The sequence below is a fragment of the Sciurus vulgaris genome (assembly GCF_902686455.1).
Source record: "Sciurus vulgaris genome assembly, chromosome: 4".
Classification (NCBI taxonomy): domain Eukaryota; kingdom Metazoa; phylum Chordata; class Mammalia; order Rodentia; family Sciuridae; genus Sciurus; species Sciurus vulgaris.
In genome coordinates this window covers 157372742-157390002 of record NC_136464.1, presented here as the reverse complement: position 1 = coordinate 157390002, position 17261 = coordinate 157372742, and the positions used below count along the sequence as shown (strand labels likewise).

The following is a 17261-nucleotide window of genomic DNA, read 5'->3' as shown; positions in this document are numbered from 1 at the left end:
TTCCAATACTCCTCAAAGTATTCCATGAAATAGAAGAGGAGGGAACCCTCCCAAACTCATTCTATGAAGCCAATATCACCCTGATACCTAAACCAGACAGAGGCACACCGAAGAAAGAAAATTTCAGACTAATAACCTTAATGAACATTGATGCAAAAATTCTCAAAAAAATTTTAGCAAATAGCATACAAAAATATATTAAAAAATAGTGTACCACGATCAACTGGATTTTATCCCAGGGATGCAAGTTGGTTCAACATATGGAAATCAATAAATGTCATTCACCATATCAACAGACTTAAAGTTAAGAATCACATGATTATTGCGATAGATGCAGAAAAATCATTTGATAAAATACAGCACCCCTTCATGCTCAAAACACTAGAAAAAATAGGGATAGAGGTACATTCCTTAACATTGTAAAGGCCATCTACGCTAAGCCCATGGCCAATATCATTCTAAATGGTGAAAAACTGAAAGCATTCCCCCTAAAAACTGGAACAAGGCAGGGATGCCCTCTTTCACCACTTCTATTCAACACCGTCCTTGAGACTCTAGCCAGAGCAATTAGACAAACCAAAGAAATTAAAGGGGTACGAATTGGAAAAGAAGAACTCAAACTATCCCTGTTCGCTGATGACATGATTATATATTTAGAGGAACCCGGAAATTCCACCAGGAAACTTTTAGAACTCATAAGCGAATTCAGTAAAGTAGCAGGTTACAAGATCAATGCTCATAAATCCAATGCATTTTTATACATTAGTGATGAATCTTCAGAAAGAGAAATTAGGAAAACTACCCCATTCACGATAGCATTGAAAAAAATAAAATACTTGGGAATCAATCTCACAAAAGAGGTGAAAGACCTCTACAATGAGAACTACAGAACACTAAAGAAAGAAATTAATGAAAACCTTAGAAGATGGAAAGATCTCCCATGTTCTTGGATAGGCAGAATTAATATTGTCAAAATGGTCATACTACCAAAAGTGCTATACAGATATTGCATTGATGCAATTCCAATTAAAATCCCAATGGTGTACCTTACAGAAATAGAGCAAGCAATCATGAAATTCATCTGGAAGAATAAGAAACCCAGAATAGCTAAAGCAATCCTTAGCAGGAAGAGTGAAGCAGAGGGTATCGTAATGCCAGAACTTCAACTATACTACAAAACAATAGTAACAAAAATGGCATGGTGTTGCCAAAATAGACAGGTAGATCAATGGTACAGAATAAAGGACACGGACACAAAACCAAATAAATACAATTTTCTCATAGTAGACAAAGGTGCCAAAAATATGCAATGCAGAAAAGATAGCCTCTTCAACAAATGGTGCTGGGAAAACTGGAAAACCATATGCAGCAGAATGAAACTAAACCCCTATCTCTCACCCTGCACAAAACTCAACTCAAAATGGATCAAGGACCTTGGAATCAGACCAGAGACCCTTCATCTTATAGAAGAAAAAGTAGGTCCAAATCTTCAACATGTCGGCTTAGGATCAGATTTCCTTAACAGGACTCCCATAGCACAAGAAATAAAAGCAAGAATCAATAATTGGGATAGATTCAAACTAAAAAGCTTTCTCTCAGCAAAGGGAACTATCAGCAATGCGAGGAAAGAGCCTACAGAGTGGGAGAAAATCTTTGCCACTCATACTTCAGATAGAGCGCTAATTTCCAGAATCTATAAAGAACTCAAAAACTCTACATGAAGAATACAAATAACCCAATCAACAAATTGGCTAAGGAAATGAACAGACACTTCACAGAAGAAGATCTACAAGCAATCAACAGATATATGAAAAAAATGTTCAACATCTCTAGTAATAAGAGAAATGCAAATCAAAACCACCCTAAGATTTCATCTCATCCCAATTAGAATGGCAATTATCAAGAACACAAGCAACAATAGGTGTTGGAGAGGATGTGGGGAAAAAGGTACACTCATACATTGCTGGTGGGGTTGCAAATTAGTGCAGCCACTCTGGAAAGCAGTATGGAGATTCCTTAGAAAACTTGGAATGGAAGCACCATTTGACCCAGCCATCCCACTCCTTGGTCAATACCCAAAGGACTTAAAGTCAGCATACTACAGAGATACAGCCACATCAATGTTCATAGCTGCTCAATTCACAATAGCCAGATTGTGGAACCAACCTAGATGGATGCCCTTCAGTTGATGAATGGATAAAGAAACTGTGGTATATATATACAATGGATATTACTCAGTCATGAAGAATAATAGAAGTATGGCATTTACAGGCAAATGGATGAAATTGGAGAATATCATGCTAAGTGAGATAAGCCAATCTCAAAAAACCAAAGGACGAATGATCCCGTTGATAAGCGGATGATGATACATAATGGGGGGTGGGAGGGAGGCAAGAATGGAGGAAGGAGGGACTGTATAGAGGGAAAAGAGGGGTGGGAGGGGTGGGGGGGAGGAAAAAATAACAGAATGAATCAAACACCATTACCCTATGTAAATGTATGATTATACGAATGGTATGCTTCTACTTCATGTACAATCAGAGAAACAAGATGTACCCCATTTGTTTACAATAAAAATAAAAACTAATAAAATTAAAAAAAAGAGAAAAGGCTACATATTATATGATTCTAGCTATATTGCATTCTGAAGAGGGAAAACTAGGGAGACAATGAAAAGGTCATTGGTTGCCAGAGATGTGGGAAAAGGAGAGAGGAACAGGCAGAACCCAGAAGATTTTTAGTAGTAAAACTGTAAGATACTAAAAAGTTGAATACATGTACATTTGTGAAAACTCATAGAATAAAACCATTAAGAGTGAATGTATTAGGGGCTGGGGATATAGCTCAGTTGGTAGAGTGTTTGCCTCACATGCACAAGGCCCTGTGTTCAATTCCCAGCACTACACAAAACAAAAACAACAAAAAAAGAGTGAACCTATGAACTTTGGGTGATAATGATGTATCAACATAGGTTCATGGATGGTAACAAATGTACTTCTCTGGTGGGGAATATTGATACTGGTGGAAACGTGAATAATGGAAGGGGTAAATGGGAGCTCTGTACTTGCTGCTTCTATTGGTTGTGAACCTAAAACTGCCCCCAAAACGTCAATTTTTTAAAAAATGTAATCTTTGTTTTGTCATTAAAAATCATTTTGTTTCTTGGATTTTAAAATTACTGATGTAAAGTGATCTGTATTTCTTTTGTTTTCGGTCTACTTCCTCATTATTTCTCAATCCTATATACAAAATTATCATTATTGAAAACATCTTAGACATTTTGGGTACAATCTCAGTCATGCACACAAACCATTTATCTCTTCTGACTCTTGCTTTGTGCCAAAGAGGAAAATATTCTTTAAAGTAGTCTGAAACTTTGTACACATTCTAGGCATGATGATTTATCTCACACAAAGCAAAATAAACAATGGCTAACCTCTCCAAGAATCAAACTGGATGAAACATATATTCCAGAGATATATGACAAAATTGTCTCTTTCTGATCTGGCTCCCATAGGTAAAAGAATGTCACATAAGAGAAGTATTCATTTCACCTGAGAAAAACCACTATGAAATTCTGGTGTGAGACCAGCCTGTGCTTCAGACAAATATTTAGCATTGGAATTTGTTTCCATTTAACTTAATCCCCCCAAATACAAAATCCTTCAGGTAATGCGAGTTAGTCTAATACTGTTGCCTGAAAACTGTTCCAGCATGAACAAATATTTCAATTATAAAGTTTATAATTGAATCCACTGGATCAGGGCCTATCTTGAAGCACACAGCATGATATATTTTTCTTCCAAACCCCATTAAGTCCTAGAGGGAAGTTTTATACATGATAGTCATTATAGGCTTTTCATTTTTAACTGAACATATTTTGTTTATGTGAGTCTGATTACTGATTTATTCTAAGCAGTTGCAGTGGAACTTGTGTGGTCAGAATAACACATTTATTTTCCACCAATGAATATGACAGGCTGTGAGCTGTATCTTATTTGCATCCCTACTGCCTACCCAATGCCCAGGGTCACAGTAAATCCATTTAGTCAATGTTTGCTAAGGAAACAGTAGAGCCTGGCCAACTCCAGGGACCCTTTGGACTGATTCTTTTATTTTCAGACGAGGAGACAAAGCCTCTGACAGATCCACGCTTTCAAGGGACCCACACATTAGTAACTGATGAGCTAGAACTTCTTCCTGTTCAGTGATTTATCTGCTCCTGTCTACCCAAGAAGAATTTTAGGAGGGCCTGGAAAATGAGGGCATGTGTCAGGTACCTGGCACAGGCTACTCAACAAATGGCTGTTTCCTTCCTGTGTCCACTTTTTCCATGAAAAGAGAAAACCACAACACAGATGAGGACTGCTTCCTTTGTGCTTAAAGCAAACTGAATTTCCATGTTAATATATGAAAAATGGTCTGCACCTTCAGAAGAAATGTCCACAAAACCTATTAATTTCTACTGTTGTCTTCAGAATCCTTTTGAAGGGTTGACATATGGGTAAAGGGGAAATAATGGTCTCATTTTAAGAGTGGGTGTTCTATACCAGGAAAGGGCTAGGGGCTGGGAATACGGAGATGAACAAGACATGGTTGCTGCCCTTGGGGATCTCATAGTTCTATGTGGAATATTAACATGATAAGTAAGAGAATAAGCAACTCAATTCCTGAAAGCATAAGGATAACACCTCCCAGAGAAGGTGAACAGGGATATGAATGAGAGAAATTTGCTACCTAGGGCTAGGAGAATTACAAGCAAAGGAATACAAATGTCTTTTAGATGTAGCAGTTGACAAGAGTAGTGTATAGAGAAGGTGCGGACAGAGCAGAGAGAGGGGTGGCTGAGAAGGAAGTGGACCCTGAAAGGGAAGACAGTGGGCACCACATATTTGCTTATGAATTCATCTCAGAGGGAGAGTGATTTAGGATATTTTGAGGAGAAAATGAATAAGGCATTATCATAATATTCTCTTACATGAAGAAACAATACAATAATTTGTGAACTTAACTTTCTTTTGAGTGCTAGTTCAACTTAACATTCATTGATGTCATGCTTAATACAAGGTCATGAAATACCAAGGACCCAAAATATACAAATAAAGAAGACACAGTCCCCACTGTGGAGCTGTTAGAAACTGGTAGAAAGTCCCTCCCATGCCCTGCTGACCATAGTAGGAGCCAGGCAGTGGGCAGAGTAAAATTGATTTGGGTACAACCTCCCAGGGGTGCACACAGGAGGAGAGTCAGAGAGACAGAAGGTCCAGGCTCTGGGAGGATGGCCTGGACTGTAGGAGTGGAGGGATCCTGCAGAAGACCAGGAAGGGAGGGCAGGGTGTAGTGGGAGGGCTGTGGATTGTGAGCAGTGTGTGTCAGGAATGTTGGAGGATAACTGGGAAGATCACTGAGCCCAAACCCACTCTACACAGAAGCCTGGGGAGACCACAGAAGTCTCCGTCTACAGATGTATGGGAAAACAATAGGACCCCTTTCTTTCTCATATTTTAGACTCATATTTTACATTTAAACTGCCAGACTTCAGATTGGACATGAGGTCACTCATGCCGATTTCATGGCCAGTTTCCTATGATAGTTCTAAAATTCCTGCCAAAGGCATGTGAGAAATAACAAGAGAACAAGAGAGTTCATCTCTTTGAGACAATTTTGAGTCAAGCCCAGCAGCCTGAACTTCTCACCCTGGGTTCCGTATCAGGGCAGTGGACTTAGCCCCATCTGCTGAGGAGTGTTCTGGGTGGGGCCCTCAAAGACATTCAGGAACTAAGTCACTGAAGATGGGCTACTGACACAGGGATCAAAGGTGAGCAAGTTCAAGCAAGTCAGGGGCTAGCTCTTCTTCTGGGCTATAGCCACAGGGCATGGGAAAAGGCTGTGTGCAGATGGGGTTCAGCAAACACTGATTCTGGAGAGCAAAGTGGTTATGCTATGCCAAACACACAGCTCTGGTATGCAATCTCTGAGGGCGGGGCCTTTCAAAAGTCACAGGCTATCGGTAGGGTGTCTGGGGGAGGTAAAACATAAGAGTAATAGGAAATCAGCAAGTGACCGTCAGCATGGCACTGTGGAGCCAGTCTGGGAAGGTCATGCCTCTGCTCTGCTGAATTTTCTCTTCTGGCTCTTCCACCAAGTGTTCACGCTGCAGGAGGCAAAGTGACCTTGAACCCCAAACAACTGCCTCTGGATATTAGCTGAGATGTGGGAGAAAAATGGAGGCCATGGTTAGCTGTTGTCAGAAGAGAGGACATAGGTATGGCCTTGTGTGATGTCATCTATCTTGCATAGGAAGATAATGTTAAGTAAGTTATATATTCTAATGATCAAAGTTTCAAATAATAGATTAATTTTATGGACCAATCAGTAAAGGATGACAACCAAAGGGGTCCAGAGGTAAATACCTGAGAAAGAAGAAGAAATAAAGGGTGGTGGGGAGGTTTTCTTAGATTTTAGTTTGTAGAATTTCAAAATTATATATTCGTATATGCCTACATTAGAAAATTCCAAAAAGTGCTAAGATTTTCGACTGTTTACAACAACTTCATCTGATCCAGTAATTTCACTAGTGAGAACCAGTCCAAGTTGAAGTAGGGGTCACAGCCAGAGATTTCTGAGAAAGGTTAAGAACTGAAAGCAGAACACAAACAGCCCAGTGGGAACTGAACAGTTTAGAAGCCTCTGTTCACTGACACCACACGATGGGGGCTTCTCTTCTCCTGCCCTGTGGATGAGGATTCCCCAGCCTCAGTCTTGGGCTCTTACTCTTCTCCTGCCCCCATCTCCAGTGACCTCACCACTCTCAGAATCTTTAGAGCCTACAATGCTGTTGACTTTAGTCTCCTGTGAGGTCCCTGTTCACCCAGCTGCACTGTGGACATCTCAACCTTCCCCTGGTGTCCCAGGCACATCTGCTCATCTTATTTTCCCTTCTGGCCACTTCTTGGACCTTCACCAGCCCCCTGCACCACCTGCCAGAGAGGTGATTGTTCCCTGTCTCAGGGTAGGGCATCTCCACCACCCAGCCGGTTCCCTTAAACAACAGCAGCTACCATATCTGTTCTTCACAGGTCGTGGTGGCAACTAAATGGGTGCACACTACTTAGTGCATGATGGCACTTACTACATGCTAACAATTTTCTGGCAAAGAAAGGCATTTTTAAAAACACAGCTAATGTAATACAAACACCTAAAAATGCATATAGAGAGAAGTGAGTAATATTAAAAATATAAACTCCTTCTTCTTTCCTCAATCTGTTGTCTGATTTCATAGTTTCCTGTGTATTCTTCCTGAAAGTTTAAGGATCACAAAGTCACCTTGAGTAGCTCCTTAGAAAAGGTCACAAAAGAGGCTATTTTAAAACATGAAATCAATGTTTTCATGCAAAATAATGCATAGAGAAATGCCCTGTTTTGACTCCCCCAGGTCTGTACCTGACTACCCCTAGCTTGTTCTCATACTGCATAGGCTATCATGGTGGCGAGGTTCATGGTGGGAGTGGGGATGAGAATAAAGAGACCTTTTCTGAATATTCATTTAGCTTAAAAAATTAAATGTTTGAAATAGTCCCATCAAAATGAAATGTTCAGAATAGTCACATCAGTGTTCTTGTGGATAATTCCTACTAGCATTTTACTAGATATTGGTGGGCAAATTATTTTGAAGTCTCACTTTCCTCCTCTGTAAAATGGGAATACCTTAGGGCCTATCTTATAGGATTGCTATGAGAATTCAGAGTAAATATTTGTAAAAATGCTCAAGAGAAGTGCCTGGTACACAGAATTTTGTTAGTGTTTTAAAGAAATAAAATAACTGTTCATTGGGAATCGTATTTATTTGCAGACCCAAGATTGTAAAAGTGGAAGGATGCTGTAAGGATCAAGTAATCCCCTATAACCTTTGCCCACTGACTTGCCCAAGGACTAAGTCAATTAATAATCATATACTATTATATGACACAATAATACAATATGTAACACTGTACATTTTCTGTGATAAACATTCTAGAAGGGAAAATATTTATAATATATTATCAATATTCATGAAGATTAGCATTATTTAATATTATTAATGCCATTATCATACTCAAATCAAATGTGGGTCTTTATATGTAGAGCTGAATTGTAAATATCATTCTCATTAGACTCCCCTCCTTGCTCTATGTGAAACTCAGTGTCCTATATTATTCCTTTAAATATGAAGGGCAGAGATACACTCCATGGTCCTAACCAAATCCATAGCTCCATCAAACAACACTGAACACTTTGGATGCCCTTATTTTACACATGCTATAATTAATTAGCATTTATTAACAAAACAAAGTATGCAAATGGTAACTAACACCCACTTAGAAATCCAAGGCCCTATGTTAGCAGTCTGAGTGAACACTGTGAACGTATTGAAATGCTAATAGAACATGTTACTTCTCCAAAAAATTTCATCCTGGATATTTGGTTTGATTTAATGTTCCTTAAAGTTGACAAGCTTTACAAGTTAGTTTGACACCTTGATTATCCCTACAGTCTGAAAGGGTTGTTGTTTCACTCATTTTGCTTAGCTTAGATTCGCAATGAGCTTCCCATGACTTACAAGAGAAAATTTTTTAAGTTAAGGATTCAATCAAAAATATCTGAAGAGAATTTTAACTATGGTTGCTAAAATAATAGCATACTCTTGTGATTGGCAGTAACAAACATTTATAGAGTGCCTATTGTATACTGATCCTGTTAGCTTTCCTGGAGCCACAGTGAAATTCAGCTGTCATTCTGGAACTTCATGCCTTCAACAAAGACAGAAAACCTGTCTAATTTCTGGGGACTAAAATTAAGAGCTGCAAAAATTAAAAAAAGAAAATGAGATCTACACATCCACATATTTGGAGCCAGTCCTGGGCCCTTCCTGCCAGCTGCACCCTTAGTACATTATATGTATTTCCAAACCAATCAAAAAAAGGTGATAATTCTCTAGTAAATTGGGACCTAGCACAATTAGCTGCCTGTCTACACAGGAGAGACATCTGCAGAAATCCAAAGGTAAGTAAAATTTTTGTCATTGATATCATTCACAGGAGACTTCCAGCTTTCCTGTCTTCTTTAGTCTACCTGGCAGAAGCCACCCTGCCCTTGGGCTAGGATTTCTCTACAATTCTGCAGTATCTCAGCATTTCAAATATGTATGAGAACTATACAGCCCACGAAGCTTTAAAAATAAAACAGGAGACCAGCTCCATCTCTGTATCTACAGTACATAAGAAAGAAAATGAACAAAATTGCAACCTCTTACTGCTCTTTTGGCATTAATCATGACTTACCATCCTGAGTGGGTGAGTGTCTAATTAACCACTCATCAATCTCAAACTTTTAAAAGCGCTGTCATTTCCCCTGGGCTGGAGATCTTCTGCCTACTTTCTGCTGTTTGCAAGGCAAGGAATCTGTGTCTTGATGGAACTCACAGTAAGGGAAAGAAACTCCATGCTGCTTCTTCTTGGCTAAGCCACCTCCATCTGTCTACCTCCTCCGCCTGCTCCCTTTGATCCACCCTGGGTGTGATTACTCCTTTGGCCTCTGTTCTACCCATAGCTCCTGCGGCCCAAGAATTTTAGTTCACACACCTCTAGCCAAAAGTTTTTCTTGCTTCATAATATTTTTGGAGACATAGCTGTCCTAAGAATTCTTCCAATTATAATAACCTCCTGTCACTCTAACCATTTTTACACAAGCTGGGCTCTTATCAGGAGTGCTGCAGTTTCTAGTATTGTTACCCTCCCTTGTGTTGATGTAGTAATGCCTTTTGGGGTACAGACATATGGGTTTTTTCTACAGCTGTGTCCCAATGGTCATGTATTCTACAAGAGAAGACTTCTTGACTTTTCTCGCTGACACAAGTATTATTACTCAGAACTGTATATGTCTATATGACTTCATATTAATAGCATTGGCTCATTCCCATAACACATCTGAAAGATTTTTTTAAAGTGTAGACTTTGATAGAAAAGTTCATAACTTATTCTAAGCATTTTTGGATCACAGGCAGAAGTGAGTAGATAAGGATTTACCACCCATGTTTGAGATTTAAAGCTTGACCCACTAAACCACATACATCATCCTGTGAACAGAGCTACACACTCAGTCTTTGTGCCTGAAATTTTGATTTTAAAATATGTAATAAGAATTTTTATTCTTGGTTTAAAATGCAGTATTTCATTAACATTTTAAAGATCAAATTCAAAGTAAAGTACAACAAAGCTACTGGAACTAATGAGTGAGTCTAGAAAGACTGCAGGATTAAAGGACAATATACAAAAAATACATTCTAGCAATAGATAACTGGAATTTGAAATGATAAAAGAGAGTATCATTTACAATAGCAACATAACCAAGAAATTCCTAGGTATTATCAAGTAAGTATGTATAACATCCATATACTGAAAACTAAAAATCACTGTTGGAAAATCAGACACCTAAATAGATAGAAGAGAAGAGTAAATATTATTAGGGTGTCAGTTCTTTCCAACTAATACCTAGATTCAACAAAATACAAACCAAAACCACAGTATGATTTTTAAAATAGATACTGACAAGTTGTTTTTAACATTTATATGGACAGGCAGAGGAACTAGAATAGTTAAAACATCCTGGAAGGGAAAAAAAACAAGTTGGAGAACTCACTATTGGATCCTAAGAGTTATCGAAAGCTAAATAATCAAGGCAATGTCAAATTGGTAAAAGGATAGACATATAAATAAGTAGAGCAGATCCAAAGAGATAGAAACATATACATATATGGTCAAAGGAAAGATAGCATCGTCTATTCAACATGGAATTGAAACAATTGGATATTTTGGATATTGATATGCAAAAAAATGAATTTTGATCCACACTGTGCATGTTACACAAAAGTCAACTCAGAATGGATCATATATAAATATAAAAGGTAGTTATTAAATATCTAGAAGAAAATATAGGAAAAATAAGCATGACCTTATATTAAGTAAATACTTTAAAAACATGAAAAAATAGATAAATAAATAACAGACTTCAGCAAAATTGAAAGTTTTCATCCTAGGAAAAATACTGCTAAGATACTGAAAAGACAATGGACAAGAAGAAAATAGTTTAAAAACATATATATATATATCTTCCAGGGATTGAACCCAGGGGCACTCAACCACTAAACCACATCCCCAGCCCCTTTTATTTTTTATTTTGAGACAGGGTCTTGCTAAGTTGCTTAGCTCCTTGCTAAGTCTGTCTTTGAACTTGGGATCCTCTTGCCTCAGCCTTCTCAGTCACTAGGATTACAGGCATGTGCCATTGCGCCCAGCAAACATGTATTTTTAAAACATGTATCTGACAAAGGATTTGTATCTAGAACAAAATCTCTCAGAAATCAACAGTAGAAAACAATACAATTAAAAGTGGGCAAAAGATTTGAAGTTATATTACAAAAAAGATTTGAAGTTATATTACAAAAGAAGACAGATGAATGTCAAATAAGTACACAAAAAATGTTCAATATTATTAGTCATTAGGAAAATTTAAATTAAAATCAATGAAATAATACTGGACATCTGTTAGAAAGTCTAAAAACAAAACCAAAACTGACAATAAAGAGGTATAGCACAATTACAACTCTCATGTGTTATTGGTGGAAATACAAAAGAGTAGGATCACTCTGGAAATATTTACTGGTTTCTTAAGTTAAAACAGATTTGTCATATGGCCCCCACAGTCTCATTCCTAAGATTTTATTCAAAAGAAATGAAAACTTATGCTCACTCAAAAATTTGAATATGAATGTTCAGAGTGCCCTTATAATCATCTCAAACCAGCATTAACCCAAATATACCAAGTAAGTAGATAAACAAACTGTGGTATATCCATATAATGGACTACTACTCAGAAATGCAACAGAATGGACTAGTGAAAAACCTAACAACATGAGTGAATCTTAAATGCATTACACCAGGAGAAAGAAGACTGGCTAAAAAGGCTACACACTGTTTTAATTTCCTTTGTATGACATTCTGGGAAAGGGAAAGCTAATACGTAGAAAAACATACATTAATGGTTGCTGAGATTGGGAGTATGGGTTAAAGTTATCAATTAGAACAAGGGAATTGGGGGTGACAGAGCTGTGCTTTGTCTACATTGTATTGGTTGTTATATGACTATAGGTATTGTCAAAAAAATGTAAACTAAAAATGGGTGAATCTTACTTTATATATAAACCATACTTCAATATAAGGAAAATACTCCATTTATGGATGATATAAAACACACTCTACTGTCATCTATAACTAAAAAGAACAAATAAAAAATAAATTAAGGAAAACATTAAAAAATTCAATAAGAAAAATATAATGTAATATAATTTAAAAAATAAAACTGTTATTATTTTTTTAAGTGCCAACTAGTAATTAACATGCTCAGTGAACAAAAAGATGAAAAACTCAAGATGAGATACTGGCTGAAGAGTACTGAGTGAAATGAATGCTTCTGAGGAAGAATCTGCTCCTGCTTGGCAGGTGCCTTCAACATGCAGAAAAGAAAAAAATGCTTTTCTAATTCATTACCTTTAAAGAATCACAATCAAATCATCCATTCAACTCACAAACTCTCATAAATGGCATTTTGTGCTTATTTGTTTTCTAGTTCAAATAGCCTGTTCCTGTTCAAATTTATGATTTGAAGAGTTCTTTGCTCTTCTACCTGACCAGATTGTTATCTTGAACTTGAGCAAACTCACAGTATTGCTTTCTTGAACATTCAAAGATATTTTTAATATAAATTTATTTTATTTTCACATACGAACCATGAAGTGACCAACTTATGAGCACAAAAATATGTATGTCTGAAGATTCAGCAAGCCTAAAATTAAGATGATTTTACACACTTCTACCATGCACTGGTCTCTCCTAATGTTGACAAGTTTTGATTATCATTATTTTCCCCTCACACTACCATCTTTATATGCTAATGCAGAATGTACTAGAAAGAGCCTTGAAACTGAATGTCAGTGTTACCAGATTTTAAGGTCCTATCAACTCATAACAAGCTATATGACTGCAGTGAAGTAACTTATCTCTCAATAACTAATACTCACCTCCAACTGACCTCTCTCCAGTGCCTTCATTAGGAAACTTCAAAGTCCTCTACAGAAACAGATCTCCTCTTATGCAGAATATAAATTATATTGGATGCTTTATTAGTATCCAAATTGTAATCGTTACTTATTTGTTCACGTATTCATGCCTCACTTATTCAACTAGGTTTTTTCAACTCCACTATGAAGTGTTTAAGAGGAGAGAATTATTCACACATACATCTTTGTCTCCTATAGCACCTATCACATGGCAATAGGTTAAATAATGTTGGTTTTCTGATATAATTATTTGGCCTTACATATTAAGGCCAAATAATTTGAGGATAATCAATTGACTTTGAAAAAAATATGGTCAAGTTTGATAAACTCATGGAGGTTTCCAGAGTCTTCTTTGACCACTCTTGTTGCGGCCACCCCTGCTGTCTCCTCCCATTAACTCATCAATGTATTCCAACTTCTGCCCATATCCTCAACCTATTTTACACTTTAATAATATTTATTGTGCTCTGAAATAACCTTTCCCCTTCTTTCTCTCTCCTCTTCCTTTTCCCTAATCCAATGTTTCAGGTCTCCTACCAGAATTTAAGCTCCATGAAAACATCAACTGACCTGCTCACTGTAATATACTCAGAACCTGAATCTCATCCAACACATAATAGGCATAATAGGTACATAATAAATATTTACTGAATTGTTAAACTTGTTCCTTAATTTAGTGATACCTACTGGAGGCTGACCAATAGAAAGAAACAAAACCACTTCACATAATTTACCTGCAAAGAGGTTCTACAAGGTCCTTTTCAAGAAAATCATGATCATTCTTGACACCCACAATGTTGATGGGAAATTGTGAATCTGAGGGGAAAAAAGGAAGAGACAAACAGGTTCATGCACCTTGTTTTATCTGAATGGGCACCAACATATTCAGGTCACCAAGGTCTCCATAAGCCACAAATCTTAACAGCATATTAGGACCCATTACCATTATGTTGGTGCTGTTTAATATAGCAGACAATTTTATTTTTATCACAATGAATGCTTTTGAGAGTATAATGTAAGTGTGAAATATGAGAATAATCAAGTGTTTGACCTTGGGTAGAATTAAATACTAAGTGCCAGTATTTTTATAGCTTATCCTTATTATAGACATCCTTATTAGAGGCCGATGAGGGCTTGGAGGAGAGCTTTTACACTCTCACCAGCCACCTAAAGTGTAGGTCACTGACTTCTGTCCTAATGATTTCATGGAATGCTTAGTGTGGCAGATTTTCTTTTCTCCTTCAAAAAGAACATTTCCCAAAATACCCAAAGTTCAATGGTCTCAAATGTTTTCTTTTGTAGCCAAATCTTGAGTTACTTTGAAGTGTAAGCAAAATAGTCAAGCAATTGATTCTATCCAAAGAGAAGGAAAAATTTTAATACCATGACTTTTTTCCAACAGACAATCCATGTCAGGTTGAGAGGTCAATGGCAATCTTCAGAAACATCATATTAATTTTAGATACCTTATTGATGTAGATGAAAATTGGGAGATCATTTGGCATTGAGACCCTGGTCGATTTTAACAATGTTGGTTCATTCTTTCTCATCTTATATTCTCCTGCCTATATCTTGCCAATCATGATAAATTAAGGGTATCTATATCTTAGTGTGAGCTGCAAACAGAAACAATTCCTCTTCTGGTGAAAAAAATACTGTGTTTGAATTTCACATGGTCCCAGAATAAAGATTGTCTCATTCTATCAGCAAGTGTGTTGTAGTGAAGAGCAGAAGCTGACCCCAGTTGTCCTGGCTTTGAGTTCCAATTACTTCTAAGCTGTGCAACTGGGGGCAAGATACTTAGCTGTCTTTGGGCCTCTCTTTCCTCATCTATAAAATGGGGATGATGATAATTATAATACCCACCACATGGCAGTGTTGTGAATATTAACACTTAGTATAAGTAATGTGCTCTGAAGAGTACCTGATTTTATAGAAGTACTTGGTCTTGTTACATTTAGTCTATACAAGTTTCTTAAACACAATCAGAGAGGTACATGTAACCTAGGAGTTATCTTTACCTGTTAGACATTTATGGTCTCTTTAACATTTAAATCTCATAGTATTTTAAGTTTATAAGAGATTGTACATTATAGAAAATATGTTCATTAAGGGTCAAGAGATTAGGATTTTAGTTCTGACTGTTCCTCTTTGGAAATGCCACTTAAGCTCAACCTTATGCTTCTCATTCCTCATTAGTAAACTGGTGGAGAATGGGAGTGAGGGAGAATTGCACAAACTATTTAAACTTTGTAAGATTCCTCCTTGTCTAAAAGGTGACAGTTCTATGAAAACTTCTACCAGAGATCCTAGACCTCAAACACACAGAGAAAACCTTACAGAATTTAAGTGAGAGAAGTAGAAAGTTCTGTTTTTTAATATGAAACTGAGCTTCCAGATGAAGGGATGAAGTTACATCTAAGTAAAAATTAATCTGGTTGGTTCTTTCCATTCTACACAAATTTCATGCATCAGGAGGAAAAGTTTACAATGTTTAGTGTGCTGGGAATCCCTGTGTAGCCCTGCAGACCTACCTTCCATTTCTATTTTGTGCCCTGCTTCGTGCCCTGTTAGGATGTATGACATCCCAGGGGACCTGTGCCCTCTGGCTTCCTTTCATGTTTGATCAGTGGGAAGCCCTGACTGGAAACTGAAAGAGGAGCCTGAGGTCAGGATAGTTATACTCTGGTTCTTGACAGTGAACACTGCCAAGGGTCAGCTGTGTGCTCCTAAGAGTCTGCTCCTGGTCTCCTCTCCCTGGTGCTCTGGCACTGCTCCTTTCCTGCTTTGGGTCATTGGTATGACAGCTCTGCTGCACTGCTCCTCATGGATTCTCTACCCTGTCCACACCTTTGTAATGAACCCTATTAGCAATAATCCTTTGCAGATGAGCTCAACTATGCTGTCTGTTCCTTGCTGGAATCCTGACTACTGCACTTCAAATAAGGACCACCCAAAAAAGAGTTAAGCTGTGATTATTTTATATATATAGATATACACATACATACATGCAGTGAACAGAAATAAATTACAAACCAAATAATTTTGAGACCTCTAGGAAATTTTAACAACTGACTTATTGCAGTTTTAAGAAAATTAGTATTACACAGAAAAAAAAAATCTAGGAAAAATAAGGGGAAAAAAATGCCTAAAAGCTGCTGATGACAAAATACTGGAAGAAAAACAGAGTTGGGGTTTCTGATAAAGAGATGAGCATTGTAGTGGGAAGTAGAAAGAAACTGGGCTTGGGAAGAGATTTCCATTTCCAAGTTGGTATCAGGATAAGCCTGGGCATTGCAAAGGCTGAGTGGACAAGAAAGCAAAGCAAAACAGGAGAGAAAAGACCTGGAAAACAAAACGATCCATGTGGTTTATTTTGAATTTTATTCCCTTTGAGAAGAACAAAGAGAAAGGTCGCACATACCCTCGTATAACTGCGCGTATTGTGGGAAACCAGCAGCCCGAAGCCAGTCACATGCTTCCTTCGCCTCAATTTCTGAAAAATACAAGAAAGAGAAAATTGTGAGTTCAACAGGCACACCCCAGCACTCTGCCTCCTTCACTGAGGAGATGCTTGTTAGCTTTGTGCAAGTTGTTACAAGGCAAAATTGTTCCAGGTAAGTCTGTATAAGTCTTCCCATCCCAAAATGGGCATAAAGTGAGCAGGCAACATAAAGGACCTTGCTATGTGAAATTATCTTCACTGCAGATCCACAAGTGTGGAGGTAATGACAAAACCACAGATGACAGAATATAAAGACCCATTTTCAGGCAGGGAAAAATGTCTTATTTATAAACCAGGGAACCAGGGGAGCAGGCAGAAGGAGGAAAGATTTCTTTATAATCCTCTTTTTAATGGCATTTTTTAAGTTTCCAAGATAAGGTTAAGGGTATTTATTCAACATTCCTTTATTCTTTCACTCTTAGGATAATGAAAGACCACAACTGGTGTATTTTTCATGTATTTTTCTCATGAAGAAAGGTATTACAAAAATCCAAAGCATTATTATTCCTTTAATTTCACTGATTGCCTTAATTCCCAATGCATTTTAACAAGATGTTCATTCATCAAGCACACTGGAATGATTTCAAGCTCAGAGTGCAGCAT

General features: G+C 37.4%; 1 protein-coding gene across 1 annotated transcript in view; it reads right to left on the bottom strand.

Annotated features, from left to right (window-relative positions):
• Positions 1–17261, bottom strand: part of STARD13 (StAR related lipid transfer domain containing 13) — a 415422-nt gene that overhangs the window by 52467 nt on the left and 345694 nt on the right. The window contains 2 exon segments of the mRNA XM_079137263.1: positions 13888–13969; positions 16578–16649. Of these exon segments, the coding sequence (XP_078993389.1) occupies positions 13888–13969; positions 16578–16649 (154 nt within the window).